The 14776-nt window shown below is 54.8% G+C and overlaps 1 protein-coding gene across 2 annotated transcripts in view; it reads left to right on the forward strand.

The window, feature by feature from the left end:
• Positions 1–14776, forward strand: part of Pcgf3 (polycomb group ring finger 3) — a 34302-nt gene that overhangs the window by 15697 nt on the left and 3829 nt on the right. For both annotated transcript variants that reach the window (XM_027940671.3, XM_027940664.3), the window contains exons 7-10: positions 4361–4468; positions 5348–5436; positions 11791–11928; positions 14516–14596. In XM_027940671.3, the coding sequence (XP_027796472.1) occupies positions 4361–4468; positions 5348–5436; positions 11791–11928; positions 14516–14596 (416 nt within the window). The remainder of the gene's footprint in view (positions 1–4360; positions 4469–5347; positions 5437–11790; positions 11929–14515; positions 14597–14776) is intronic.

Raw genomic sequence — 14776 nt, forward strand, 5'->3', positions numbered from 1 at the left:
TACACACCAAGGCCGTAGGCAGTGCAGTTGCCTCTCCACTGCCATTTCTGGCACTGCTGCTTGGAGGAGAGTGGTGGTGTGGGAGGCCAGCTGGACTGAGCACGTGCTCACTCCTGGGCACTGCATCTCCCCCACCACACCAACCCATCCAGCATGGCACCATTGGCCCCACTTGGAAGTTGGAGGACCCGAGTTGGAGAGCCAGGTTCTCAGCTTCACGTCCTGAGCAGGAGGCTCGCACACTTGGGCTTAGCCCTCCTGCTGGCGCAACCCTAAGCACTCTTCTCTGACCGGCACATTTCCTCTGGGGTGGATGTCCTTCTCGAGTATTCTCACTCTGTCAAGGTGGTCCTCGGGTGAGTCTCACCCTGACGCAGCAGCTCACTTCCTTTTTGGTGGAGGTAGGCTGCAGGTCATCTGGCTTCCTTGGTTGTGCCAGTGTTCGTAAACCTCATTCTCAGGCCAAAGTCTCCAAGTAAGCAGGGCCTTGTACCCATGAGTCACACCTGGGATCGCGGAGTGTGGCATCTGTGTTCTCCTCTTGCTTTGCTTGTGAGAGGCCGGAATCCATTTAGTTGCCAGCTGTTTCTTTTTGGCTCTGTGGTATTTAAACCTGCCTCCCCCTGGCAAGACCTGTACTCTGAGCTAACTGGGTTGCCTCTTTCACACCTGAGGCCACCTTCCTGCTTTCCCTCCCCTCATGCCTAGGGCCTGGAGGATTTTCACACACTCAGCAGCAGACCTCCCTGCCCCTCTTCCTCTGCTCTGAATGGTCCCTTGTGGCCATGGAGCTGCTGGGGACATGGTGCCTGCGTGTCGTTTTATCTCATGCCCTGCTGCACTGGCTGGCACAGGTGCTGGCATCCGGCAGCCCATGCCTGGCTTCTGGTCTGCCTCCCTCCCAGTGGCAGGCTGGTGCCTGCTGCAAGCCAAGGGTCGTGCGCTCGTTGCTCTGAGCTGCAGGCAGCACTCTGCACATCTCAGCATCATGCCTGCAGAGTGAGAGCCTTCGAGCACCTGTACCAGTGCTGGTCAAGCTTTCTGTCATCATGCCACCCAGAATGTCCAAGCTGGGGAAGGAGAAAAGCGGGCCCACAACTGACTGCCCTCCTGAGAGCACGTAGAACAGACCTGCTTAGCAGGCAGAACCACCTCGTGGAAGTGGGAAGCGACGGTGAGGCTGAAGTGAGGCCTGACTGGCCTGTCTGCCGGCAGGAGCCACATTTGCCACACCCGTCAGCCACACGGCCACACGGATTCCAGCAACTTGGAAGCAGCCATCTGGGTCTTTGGTTTTGTTCTGATCTAAGGGCCGAAGTTCTCTCTGCTCAGTGCCACCAGACCCTGAGTGACTTTGGAAGCCTCTCACTTCAGACCTACTGTTTCTTCCTGCCCATCCTGGTGCCACAGGGCAAAGCCACACTCACCCCAGAGTGCAGGACCTCAGTGTGTGGGGGGGACCTTGGCATGCGCTCCTGCCTCAGCTTTCCCTCGCCCTCACAGAGTGCCGAGACAGTCGGCCCACAAAGAGAAAGTGCTGGTTTGGCTCAGTTTTGAAGGTTCCAGTCTGTGGCCAATTGGCCTGTTGCTTCAGGCCTCTGGAGAAGTGGCACAACCTGACAAGAGTGTGACCAGAGCAGAGCTGCTCACCCCAGGCCTGCGAGCACTGCGGCCCCACATCGGTCCCTTCAGAGGGTCTCCCGCTAGGTTCGGCCTCTTCTCTACCACTCCCTAAAGGGCCGATGTGGAGACCAAGCCTCGAGCACTGGGCCTTTGGGGGTTGCTGGTCCACACCACAGAGGCAGGACCTCGTTGTCCAAACTTGCCGCAGCTGTGCTTCCTGGTGCAGCACCGTCTGGGGCCTAGACACAAGTCCAGAGGAAGTCAGCCACATGGTAGAGGGGCTTGCACCCGGCCTCAGCTGGAGGACCACGCCCGCGGCTCTGGGTGTGGTGAAAGGCCAGCACGGAGCAGGCCTCTGAGCTTGCCTCATTGCACACTGGAGAGGTTCACAGCACAAGCCTGTGTGGGGACCTCAAGTGAGACACGCAGGCCTCGTGGCAGACGAGCATGGGGACATGTATGTGAGCCCTGATGCCAGGCGAATAGTGTCGCCCCACAGGGGCTCCATCCTCACTCTGGAAAACTGCCCTTGGTGGCTGTCACTGTATTTTGAATTTCTTCAATAAAAATTTTTGGGGATTTGTTTCTCACCTGTTAACTGGGCTGTGCAGAGCCTCAGTTCTGCCCTCTGTCCTTCTGCCCTCTACAGGGAGAGCTCCTGCCCTGAGTGATGTACAACAGGCTGGCACACATGCCGAGCAGGGCTTGCCCTGGTCTGCGGGCTCAGCCTCCCACCCCCAGGTTGGCTCCCACCATGGGCCCAGGGACACCTCTGTCAGACTGGCCCAGGTGGCCGATGGCTTTCCTAGGAGTGGCTGTGGGTCTCAATATTGCTGCTTCCTTTTCCGTTCCTTAAGGGGCATCTTGCAGATGGAGTCTAAGTCTGCGTGTCATGGCACATGTGTGTTGTGGCGTGTGCTCCTTTGTAGCAGATGTGATCTCTGTCCGACTGTGACAGAGGTTCCCCTGGGTGAATGGCTGCTCATCCTAGGGCGGCATGTGCGTGGGGTTGCCTTGCTGTGACTGGCCAGTGCTTCAGCTTCTGTAGGAGCAGCCATGAAGGCTTAGGCACTGTGTGCTGCTGAGGATTGTCTGGAGGGCCAGCCCCGCGGTGGGACCCATGGCATTAAAGCAGTTCCAATCTTACAGCGTTACAAACAGGACTCAGCAGATAGCTGGATTCTGATCTCCTCATGCATTACCTGGTTCTTTGGGAATAGATGGCTAATGGTAGGATTTTCATGTCATTGTTAAAGTGTAAAGTATTTTAGGCACATGACACCAAAAACAATCCCCATTTAATGTTTCAGTGTGTAGAGACATGGCATTGGGGCCCTTATTTTTATTCTTTTGTGTCCTCATGGGTAAGAAGTAAAGAAACAACATGAGCCAAGGTGTCCAACCCAAGTTGCTTTGCCTCATGTCCCCATGTCCTGTGGGCTTGCCATGCTGTCCCATGTCATGCACAGGGTGCCGTGCCTCCGTCTGGGCTGCTTTTGTACAGTGGGGGGACACCCCTTTCTGAGCTGACCCTGCTGGCTCTCAGGCTAGAGTGCACATGCCTCTCACCTCTAGCAATGCCCGTGGCTCCTGCAGTGCTCAGCCTATACGTCTTCCTTTCTGCACACTTGGGCATTTTCAGAGCAGCTGTTTAGGGCTGGACACAGCCAGGACTCTGCCCAGGTGGTCTTGGGGCTCGTTGTCTGTAGGGAAAAACAGATATCAGGTAAAAAATTCAATAAAGGACTTTTGTGTCAGCTACACAAATTAGTTATCACAGAGATGCTTAATAGGGCCGTCATCGAGCAACTCCCTTAAATTTTCTTGCTACCTGTGTGTCCTGAGTGGTGTCCAGCCTCTTGCTTCTTTCCTGAGGTCTGAGCATTAGTCACATGGGTGGAGCACTAGCTAAGAGTCACTCAGTAGCAGGGAACTGATGGTTCCCTGGAATAAAGGTGCCAGGCTGGCCTGCTGTCCAGTGAGGGTGCAGGTTGGCAGCTGTGTTCAGGCCCTCCATACACCCAGCCAGCAGGAGCTGCATGCTGCCTGCCTTGGGGCAGGCGGAGTTGCCCTGTCAGCCAGCAGTCTGGCAGATGTGGCAGAGGTAGAAGGATGGAAGGGACTTTCTGCCTGTCTTCAGGGGGAGTTTCTCTCTGGGGAGTGTTTCCTCCATTTTTGCCCTGTTCTGCTGCTGGATGCTGACACCAGGGGGCACTCTTGGCCCAGTGCCGGGTGGACACTGTCAGTACCCAGGAGGTTCAGGCACTGTTGCCCTGGTCCTTTTCCTACTGGCAAGCCCACCCTCGGCCCGTGAGAGCAGTCCTGCACTGCCTGTGGTAAAATGGCCATGGGCACCAGACAGCACATCTGGATCGCTGAGCTGTTTATGCACAGTGGTGACACCCAAGGATCACCAAAGCTCCCTCTGTTACACCCCGGCACTCTGTGGGGCCACTCCATGATGTTGTGGGCAGCGGAGGGGGTCGGGTCACAGGGCTAGGGAGCCTCTCCACTCGCCAGGTTCTTGTGTGGTAGGGCCTCGCCCTGGTTCCTGTGCGCCGCTGCATGGTCCCACAGTGCTGCGTTGACCAGGAGCTCTTGCCTCGCCTGCTGCTTTCTTGGCAATAGCAGTCTTCAGGATTCATAACCCAAATCTGCATTCCTTCTGTGGCATCTGTGCAGTCTTGCTGAATCCCTTCCTATTGAAGACTGAAGGCTGTCTGTTAACTTTTAATAGCGGAAATGAGGAAGCAGAGGGAGTTCTACCACAAGCTGGGCCTGGAGGTGCCGGGCGACATCAAGGGGGAGGCGTGCTCCGCAAGACAGCACTTGGATCCCCGCAATGGTGAGTGGCTCCGTGGCTGCATATGCCTGGGCTCCGTCAGGCCTCTGGTGCAGCTCTAGGTGGCTTCACCACCCATGAGGCAGCCCTTAGGGGTGCTGGGCGGGCATGGGGTGTGGGTCAGAGAGCCAGAGACACCAGAACGTGCCTGGAGGTCATGGTCAAAGGGCAGAGGGCCTAAGGAAGAAGAAGGTGAGGGAGGTGAGCTTCCTAAGGTTGGACTGTGCTGTCTTACCATAAAATGGCAAGATAACATTTGGTTTGGGTATGAAGTCGATGGCACCTTATAGTCTCTGCATATTGAACATTGTTCAAATCTTTGAGGCCTGGTATTTTTCTGGTGGACCACACAAGTTCCTGAGAAATCTCTGGACCACCCTGAGTACACCTGACCATGTGTAGACGGGGGAGGACCCTGGCCACCGCCATGTGGAGAGCCAGCCACCCGGTTCTCAGGAGTCATCCCAGGCCGGGGAGGTGGCCGGAGTCTGGCCCTAACCCTGTTGGGGTTCTGGGGCAGGCTCTGGAGCCAGGTGCTGTGGGAGCCTGGCGCTGGTCCTGCTGCCCACTGCTCAGTTATCTCTGTGCTCTCAGACCGGCTCCCCAAGCCTCGGGCAGCCTCAGGAGCCCTGCAGCCTGGGGCACCTGGTCTTGGCAGACCTTTGCACAGGCTTGAGTTCCACTGGGCTCTTGTGGCCAGTCTCAGAGAGAGACTGTTGGTGGCACTTTGTGCTTCAGGGTTGAGAAGAGCATGGCATCAGGCCTTCTCAATGCAGTTAGCACCCCTGGGTTCCCACCACTGCTCAGTGGCTTGGGATTCAGGGCCTCTGCATTTCAGTGGAGGGAATCCCCAACTCTCAGTGTTTCCTCTTTGTGTGACAGGTGAGACCAAAGCAGACGACAGTTCACACAAAGCCACCACAGAGGAGAAGCAGGAGGAGGATGACGACTACCACCGGAGTGACGAGCAGGTGGGCCCCACGAGTCTCCCAGCGCCATGCCGGCTGTTCTTTCTTCCCTTTGGTGTACTACCAGACACACGTATGTGCTGTCCATTATACTTTCCAGACCTAAACATGACAGTCCCCTCAGGTTCCTCCTCCCAGACGCTCTGTGCTGTGAGGAGCACCTGTGGGCAGTAAGAGGGACTGGGCTACTCCCACATGACCAGGCAACCAGGGAGCCTTCACATCCTGCTGCCAGCCCTCCCTAACATGCATCGTCCTCTGCAAACTCCAGCAGTCTTCCTGCTTCATGGTGAAGCAGAGCCTTGTCTGACTCAAACAAGGGCCAGGGACTGTTGTGAGCTGCTGCTCAGTGGGTCTGGAGACCCTGGCCATGCTGGGGAGAGAACCAGGACATGTGGGAGAGCGACATGGGCCTTGGTGCCCACCCCTGGCAGCTTTCTCAAAGCCTCACGCAGTCACCTGCAAATGCTTAGAATTGATCTTGCTCCAGGGTGATGAGCTCAGCATGTGGGAACGGGTAGTTGCAGGGAACTGTCCATAGCCAAAAAGGCTCGCTCAACGTCCCTAGATGGAAAGGAGCTGTGAGGGGCAGTCCCCAGCTGCCCTGTATTGTGGTCCCAGCAGCTGGGAGGTAGTAACCAGCTGCCAGGTACACCCCAGGGCACACTCCTGCCAACTCAGGTCAGGACCTTTGCAGAGGTAGGGTTGGGCTGGCCACAGCAGAACACAGCTTGGCTGAAATGTGGCTGGGGCAGAGCACAGGGACCTTTGATGTTTCTTTATCCACGTCTGCACTTTAATGACACTTGGTGGGCCTTGCCAGAAGCAGGGACAGGGCTGCGGGTGCCCTGGGTATGATGAAGGCAGCTCTAACTGCAGCCCAAGCCCTAGAGCAGAGGTCACCTTGGTGGTGTGGCCCCAGCCCATGCTGCTGTCTGGTCCTGAGTCTGTGAGTGTCAGTCACCATCTGAAGGTGGCTTAGAGGGTTGCTCAAATGAGGCCCTGTCTCCTAGCCCTGTCCCCCTGGTCTGGGGGCAGCCCCTCTGCTCCCTGGGACTCAGCCCTGCGCCTGGACCATGTGGTCTTGCGCCTGGACCTAGTGCTATAGGTGGTGGAGGATTGTACCTAGTGTTCTGCTCTATTTGACTTACACTTTGCAGCTCAAGTTTTTTCCACTGTTGACCTACTGATCTTTGCTGCCGCACGCAGTGCCTGGAACTCCATGCTCAGGTGGCCTTGTGTGCATGAGAGCAGGCCCTGTTGTGCGCACACGCACACACACACACACACTGGTTTTCTCAACTCTAATTTGAAAAGTCCTGTCTGCTGTGCCCTTATGCTTGACAATGCATGTTTTATTTCAGCGTTAGTTACTGTGATCCAAATACCCAAGAACACCTTGGAGGTGGAAAAGTCGATCTGGACTCATGGTTCCAGAAGCTCGGTCTGGTTCTGGGTTGGGCGACTCCAGGGCTCTGGTCTGAGATGAGGCAGCACCTCTTGGCAGACAGACATGGTGGTGGCTCCATTCTCGGTGGCCAGGCAGCAGTGGGAAGGGGCAGGGCCCCTGGAAAGGCAGTGCTGTGGGACCTGCCCCAGAGACACCTAGCCATGACACCCCTGCCTGCAGTCCCCGCCCACTCAGCCCAGTCCTGGTCCAGCTGTTCATCTGTGGATGCTCTAGCATGTCTGGGAGGAGCTCTGGGCACCGCACATGCAGACCACAGCACTTTTAGAGCCTGCTGCCCTCTGCTCACTTCCCACAGGTGCCTTCACTGGTCTCGTGCTCCTGTGTGTTCTTGCCTGCTGCGTGTTGTGTGGCCTGCCCTGCAGTGGGGGATCTGCCCTGAAGGTGCCACGGGTGCCCCATGTCCTATGCTGTGTGCTCTCTTGCCAGCCCATTTTAAAGTTTTGCTTTTTTCTCCCACATTTTTTCCTGGTGTATCACTGTTGTACATATTGACAGGATTTGTTGTTACAAAGTTGTACATGCACACAATACACAATATAACAATATGATTTGGCCAGTCTCACTCCCCAGCACTTTCCCCTCCCTCCCCACCTTCCATCTCCTGATCCCTCTTCTCTACTGATCGCCCCTTGATTTTCATGAAATCTACCCCACTTCTGTTTTCCTTTTGCTTCTCTAGCTTCAGCACATGAGAGAAAACACACAACCCTTAGCCTTCTGAGTTTGGCTATGTCACTTAATGATGGTCTCTACTTCCATTCATTTTCCTGAATGTGCCATGATTCCATTTTCTTTATTGCTGAATAAAACTATTTTGTGTATTTTTACCACATTTTCTATATCCATTCATCAGCTAATGGACACCTAGGCTGATTCCATAGTTTGGCTACTGTGAATCATGCTACTGTAAACATGAGTGTGCATGTGTCACTGCAGTAAGATGACTGTAATACCAAGGAGGTCTAGCTGGGTCATGGTGGTTCCATGCCAAGTCTTCTGAGGAACCTCCACACTGATTTCCTCAGTGGTTGTCCCACCAACATCCTCCACATCCTCTTCAGCATTGTTGTTTGTATCTTTGATGACTGCCACTCTGACTGGTATGATGTGAAATCTCAGGGTAGTTTGATTTGCATTTCCCTAATTTCTAACGATGTTGAACATTTTTTTATGTACCTGTTGGCCATTTGTATTTCTTCTTTTGAGAAGTGTCTGTTGAGTTCATTTGCCCATTTGTTATTGATTGGGTTATTCATTGTTTTGGTGGTGACTTTTTTGAGTTCTTTATATATTCTGGATGTTAATACTCTGTAAGAACAGTAGCTAGCAAAGATTTTCTCCTATTCTGTGGGTTCTCTCTTCAGATTCCTAGTTGTTTCCTTTGCTGTGTAGATGCTTTTTAATTTGCTGCTGTCCCATTTATCAACTCTTGGAATTATTGGCTAAGCTTTAGGGGTCCTACCGAGAAAGCCATTGCCTGTACCTAAAAGCTGGAGTGTTGACCCTATTTTCTTCTAGGAGTTGCTTAGTTTCTGGGTTGTTTTTGTTGTTTTTGTTATTTTTTGGTTTTGTTTGTTTTGTGTTTTGGGTACCAGGGATTTTGGTACTCAGGGACACTTGGCCACTGAGCCACATCCCCAGACCTATTTTGTATTTATTTAGAGGCAGGATCTCACTGAGTTGCTTACCATCTCACTTTTGCTGAGGCTGGCTTTGAACTTATGATCCTCCCGCCTCAACCTCCCAAGCCACTAGGATTACAGGTGTGACCACTGTGCCCAGCTAATTCAGAGGTCTTTGATCCATTTTTGAGTTGATTTTTGTGCAAGGCGAGAAATAAGGATCTAGTCTCCTTCTACATATGGGTAACTAGTTTTCCCAGCATCATTTGTTAAAAAGGCTCTTTTCTCCAGTGTAAAGCTGGCTTTTTGTGGTCAGGCTATAACCCCCACAGCTGGCTGTGTGGAAGGAGGTGCAGTTGGCCATCATGAGTCGACCGGTACATTCACCACCATTTGCTACAGGAGTATCTACCAGGAGACCTGCAAACCACACGGGTCTGTTCTGTCCAGCAAGCCCCACGTAACCCTCCCCGCCTCATTATTGAACTATTTACCTGAGCTGTGATATAGTAGGACAGTTCCCAAGATCATCTTGAGAATCAGGTGAGGTGGTGGTGCACCCTGTCATTCCAGTAATCAGCCAGGCCTTAAGCAACTTAGCAAGACCCTGTCTCTAAATGAAAAAAAATAAGAAGCTTTGGGATGTGGCTCAGTGGTTAAGTGCCCCTGGGCTTCATGCCAAAGGGAAAAAAAAAGGAAAGAGAAAGATTGTCTTGAGTAACTGGCGCTTTGCTCCTCTGAATGGCCTTGGGAACCAGCTGCCGGCTTTCCTCAGCAAGTCCTTGGAACCTTTACCAGAGAGAATCCGAGTGTCTGTAGATTCTTGTTGGGAAAAGGCAGAGTTCTAAGAGAGGAGTGCTCGTCCTTGGGCCTCTATGGTTGGTGAGCCTTGAGGCCGCCTGGCAGGGGTCTGCCTTCGACAGGGCTGTGCAGGAAGCCTGGGGAAGGTTTCTATGTGCAGCTCTGATGGACTTGGGTGTGAGCAGATGAGACCAGCCTGGCCGATGACTGTGCACTGCTTCTGATCCTGCCACTGCCTCTGCTGGGTGCTCTGAAATGGCTGGGGACACTGCTGTAAAGCCAAGTCCTCGCTGAACTCATCCTACAGCCAAGCACACTCTGCCCCAGTGGCCTCTGCACACCCACATGCCTCAGGGTCTGGGCAGCAGCCCCTGGCAGGGGAGGACTCCTGATGTGGCCGTCAGTAGGCCCTGCCTGCCTTCTGTCTTCCACAGAGCTGAGCTCAGGCTGGGCACAAGGCTAGCTTCCTCACCAGAACCCTGGCTGGAGCAGGCAGCTGGGCCCAGCAGACCCGTGTCTTGGTCTGGCTCAGACCCCACACCGTGAAGGGTGCCTTGTGCCTGCCACTGCACTTGGGCCACACCCAACCTGGGGTCAGCCGTCTGTGATCAGTCCCCTCCTGAGCACACGTGGCCCCTCAACCAGCGCCACACATGGCCAGCACACACCTGCAAGGGCAGTGGCCCTTGCGCTGAGTTGTGCCAGTGGGTGTCCACCCCAAGGGTGTCCACAGGGGGGTGCTTCCAAGCTGTCACTGTGGCTCAGCTCCTGGTGCACACAGATTCAGATGTTTCTCCAGTTTTGTTTTGGTTGACATGTGCCTGGAGTTAGTTTTTAAACAACTGTGATGCTTTCTGTAGCTATCTGCTAGGGATTTTTAAACCAAATCAGAAGTTTTCCTTACCTGGCAAGTAGCTTTGCTTCCCCGTGACCACAGGTGAGTATGAGCAGGTCTCTGCCACTCTACAGCCCCGTGTTTCTCTGTTCCCCTTTCTGGCACCAGGTGCTGTTGGTGACAGAATTGCTAAATTTTCTGTAATCTGTTTGCTGCCACTCGCTTGCAGGTTGTCCAAGTTCTGCTTCAGCTCGTCTAGTGGCCACAGATCACTCAAGTGAACAAACGTCTGCATGCTGAAGGTCCAGGGTTAGCATCGCTCTGCACCTGCCCACCTGCCTGTCTGGACCCTCTCTTTCTTCCTCCTTCATCTCTCTTCCTCCCCAGGGTCTTTCCCCCTGAGCTCCGCTTTTCACAGTTGCTTGCTGCTGACTTTGCTTCATTCTCTTTGCTGGTTTTGTCTTGTTTTTTTACTGGGATTGAACCCACAGTGCTCTACTAGGGTCACCCTCAGCCCTATTTAAAGCATTTTTTTATTTCAAGACCAGGGTCTCACTAAGTTGCTGAGGCTGGAACTTTCGATTCTGTGCCTCAACCTGCAGAGTCACTGGGATGATAGGGGTGCCACCATCCTGACACTCTCGGTTATTTATCTGCTTGGTTCTGTTTCTTCCTGACTTGAGGTCCACTGTGCCTCACCCTTTAGGACTCCTGTCCAGTGTTCCCATGTGGGGCCCTGCCCCAGCCCCACAGCTCCTACACACTGGCTGGACATGGCTGTCCCTCCAGCTCACCTCTGTTGGTGCTCTGCTTCCTTCCCTACTTCAACTGGTGCCTGTCTCTGTGCCTCTTGTGGTTAGCTTCCTCTAGAGATCTCTCGGAGGTTAACCCTCCACACTGAGATGGACCATGGCCAGCCGCTGTTGGGTTCTAGCTTCATGTTTGCTAGTTGATGATGTGCCTGCATCTCACACTTGTAACTCTCCCTTTTGCATCTCTTACCACTTTAGACATCATGTGTCAGTTGATTCTTTTATCTGAATTTTAAGGGGCCTCGGTGTTCTCCAGGTACTCTGTTCCCACCTCCTGAGGTGGTAGGCTTCCGCAGCAGTCCTGGGAGATTGCCTTTGCCTTGTGGGTGGCCAGGATGGGTGGGTGAAGTGGGTGGGTGGCTCACAGCACTAGAATCCTGTGGTACCCCTGCCCTGACAGTTGGAGGCTGCTGCTCCTCCAGAGAACTGCACAACCACATTGCGGTTCTGCTAGGGACTGCCTTTCCCCAAGGCCACACTGGTCTCCATGTCTGCCTCATCCTCAAGGCCACACCTAATGCCACGTCCCTCCGAGCTTCTCTGAATGCTCCAGCCACCCTGCCAGGGTTCTGCCAAGGCTCCCTCAGGGCATCTGTTTGCCAAAGGCAGGATGGGCGGGCTGACTGCAGAGGGCAGGGTGACAGCAGGCAGTCTGAGGAGACTGTCCAGATACCTGAAGGAGAACTGCAGCGATGGAGAAAAGCAGCTTCTGACTTTAGAGGCCCGGCTCCTAGCCTTAAGGCAGGGCCGTCAGTGGAGGCCTGCAGATCAGAGACCTGCTGACAACTGACTGCTGACATGGCCCTCTGTCCCCAGGTGAGCATCTGCCTGGAATGCAACAGCAGCAAACTGCGGGGTCTGAAGCGGAAATGGATCCGCTGCTCAGCGCAGGCCACGGTCCTACACCTGAAGAAGTTCATCGCCAAGAAGCTAAACCTCTCCTCCTTCAACGAGGTAACTGCTCCTCTGTGAGCAGAGGAGATAGGCGTCGCTCCCCACTCGTGAGAGATCCTTCTCAAGTTCTTTGTTGTTGTTGTTGTTTTTTCCCCACAACTTTGGAAATTTTAATAACAACAAAATTCCTGCTGGTTTTTCCTGCCCCGCCAGGTCGTCCACAGGAAAAGCAACAGAGGCTGTGGGAAGAGAGGGTGCTTGGAGTAGGCTGGAGACTTGTCCTGAGGAGCAGTCCTGCTCCTGCAGTTTGCCTCCTGCGTGGATGGTCAGGATGGGTGGGTGAAGTGGGTGGGTGGCTGCCAGCTTTGAGGTTGTAACAGTAGTGCAACTTGTCTGACCCAGAGCCTGGGCATCGGGGGCTGTGGAAGAGAGTGCGTCACCACAGCAACCATGGCCCTCACATGGAGGTGCAGATGGCCAGCAGGAGCCAGTTCTTCTGGGCCCAGGCCAGGCTCCATGACTGGTGGTATAGCATTATAGGCCCCTCGGGCTGGGTGAAAAGTGAGCTCTGGGGCACAGACACAGGGGCAGGAGAGGCCAGTGGTAAGAGCTGTGAGAGAGAAAGGTCAAGGTGTTGTGTAGGACCCAGGTGGCTGACACGAGGTGTGCTGAGGAGAGCAGTGTGTGGACATGGCCTGGCAGGTGAACCACGGCCTAGCCAGAACCTGCGGACGCACTTTATTTGGAAATCAGGTCTTTGTGGACATAATCATGTTAGTGATCTTGAAATGAAATAATCCTAGATTATCTTCTGGACCCTAAATCTAATAACAAAAGAGCCCTGTATGGGAATGAGGCGGTAGAAGGTGAGACAGACTCATGGAGTCCTCTCAGTCCCTCAGCCCCGGGTCGGGACTTGACCCCAGGGTGGCTCGGGTGTCAGGACAGGCTTACTGCTCTCCTGCTGTCTGCTGCTCTTGGGGCCTGTGGGGATGTAGCCTAGAGGCCCTCAGCAGTTGCAGCCCTGCTTGTAGAAGGCCCCTGCTCCTTGCTGATTTCCCAGTCTGCTTCTGCACACAGCCACAGAGGCCATGTGAGAGGCCCCAAGGGCCTCTGCAGGGCCACAAAGCCAAGTCTCAGGAGGCCAGGAAGGGACCCAGTCCTGGCCCAGCACAGCCCCGTAGGACACACTACACATGCCAGCCACCTGGAGCCCAGAGAAACCAAGTCCAGATGCAGCTTGTGTTGGGAAGAAAGCAGAGGAGAAAACAGGGAAGGGCTGTGGCTTGGCTTGCATTACTGTGCTGAACAGCAGCCCCACTGGTAGCTGGCCTGGAAGGGGTGAGGGGACTTGGGGTTCTGTGTAAGAGGAGGCAGAGCTTGTTAGAGGGAGCACGAGTACACCCTGGAGGGGAGTGGTCCTGGGTAAGCCTCTCTCCCTGGCACAGAGAGCTGTCCTTGGGAGTGGCAAGAGGCATTGGGGTGTCTGCTGTGGTCCCAGAGCTCCGGGATCCCACAGTCTGCTCTCTAGCCACTTTCACAGGACAGAGGAGCCTGTGTGAGAGGACAAGAGGCGCAGGACACGTCACAGGTGACACCCTGCCTCGCAGGGCACAGCAGCCACTGCTCTGCATAGCACAGGGTGTATGAAAGCAGAGCCATTGGCATGCCCCCTGAATCACCACTGCATGCAGTCGGAGACATGCTATAGAAAACACGGGAGAGAGTGCCAGCTGCAAGCCTCCGAACCAGGAGCACCCCAGAGCCCTGTCATGTGGATGCTGAGCAGCCGCTGAGCGGCTTTACAGACAGGCCCTGTTGTGTGGGTGCAGGTTCACGCACCAAACAAAGGCACCCTGGGGTGTGGACCTGGGTGTTGGGGCTGGGTGGGCCCGGCAGGAGCTCTTCTGCCAATCAGCGTGATGTGGGACCTAAAGTGGCTCCAAAAATAGTCTGTGTATAGTAAGAAAAGCCTGGGAGCCCTTTTTCTTCACTGCAGTGGGGGCCAGGACGGTGGGGAGGGGGCCGATGGGCAGGGCACCTCTGTGGAAGCAGCCTGGCTGGTAATGTGGTGGACAAGGCCATTACAGGTGTGCACTGAGTCTCCACTGGACCTCTCAGTTTCCCTCCCACCTGCACTGTCCAGGTACCTTGGTGCCATCGTTGCTGCTGACCAAACTGCTTCTGACCTTCCAGGTTCTTGAGGCTGTCTGCTCAGGAGTGGACACATGTCCTGCTCCTCAGGGAATGGAGGCAGGGACATAGATAGTACATAGATAGGACAGCACGAGCCCTCCAGGGCTCACCCAAGAAGCTGTGAGTCTGAGCAGGATACAGCATGTGCAGCTTTGGGGCTAGAGTGGCCAGGCCTTGTCCACAGGCCCCCTGTGGCTGAGCCCTGGGCCTGTGTAGGGAGGCTGCCCCTCAGGAGCAGTTGACACCTCACCTTGTGCTTGCTCCAGTTTCCATTCCTGTGGGGCAGGAGTAGGTGGACAAGGGAGTCACGCCCTTCTGCGGTGCTCAGGGGACATCACAGATGCCCGGGAGTATGTTCTCTCCTGCTGGCAATGTCATGGGTCTCCATGCAGGTCAGTGGGGCCTTAGCCACAAGCCAGCATGTCCCTAATGCAAGCCCCTCTTCCACCAGCTGGACATCTTGTGCAACGAGGAGATCCTGGGCAAGGACCACACCCTCAAGTTCGTGGTGGTCACACGGTGGAGGTTCAAGGTGAGCTTGTGCCTGTGTGCTCCATGGTGCTCACTGCCCTGAGAACCCACCATGCAGCTCTCGTCTTCCTGGGCTCTCACCCTGGCTGGGCCTCCTCGGGAGGGGGTCCTCAGCCTCCCGCTCCTTGTTGGGGCAGCAGGCAGTGACCATTGTGCTCAGCAAACCTGCAAACCTTTGGTG

This window comes from Marmota flaviventris, chromosome 7 (genome assembly GCF_047511675.1).
Source record: "Marmota flaviventris isolate mMarFla1 chromosome 7, mMarFla1.hap1, whole genome shotgun sequence".
Lineage (NCBI taxonomy): Eukaryota > Metazoa > Chordata > Mammalia > Rodentia > Sciuridae > Marmota > Marmota flaviventris.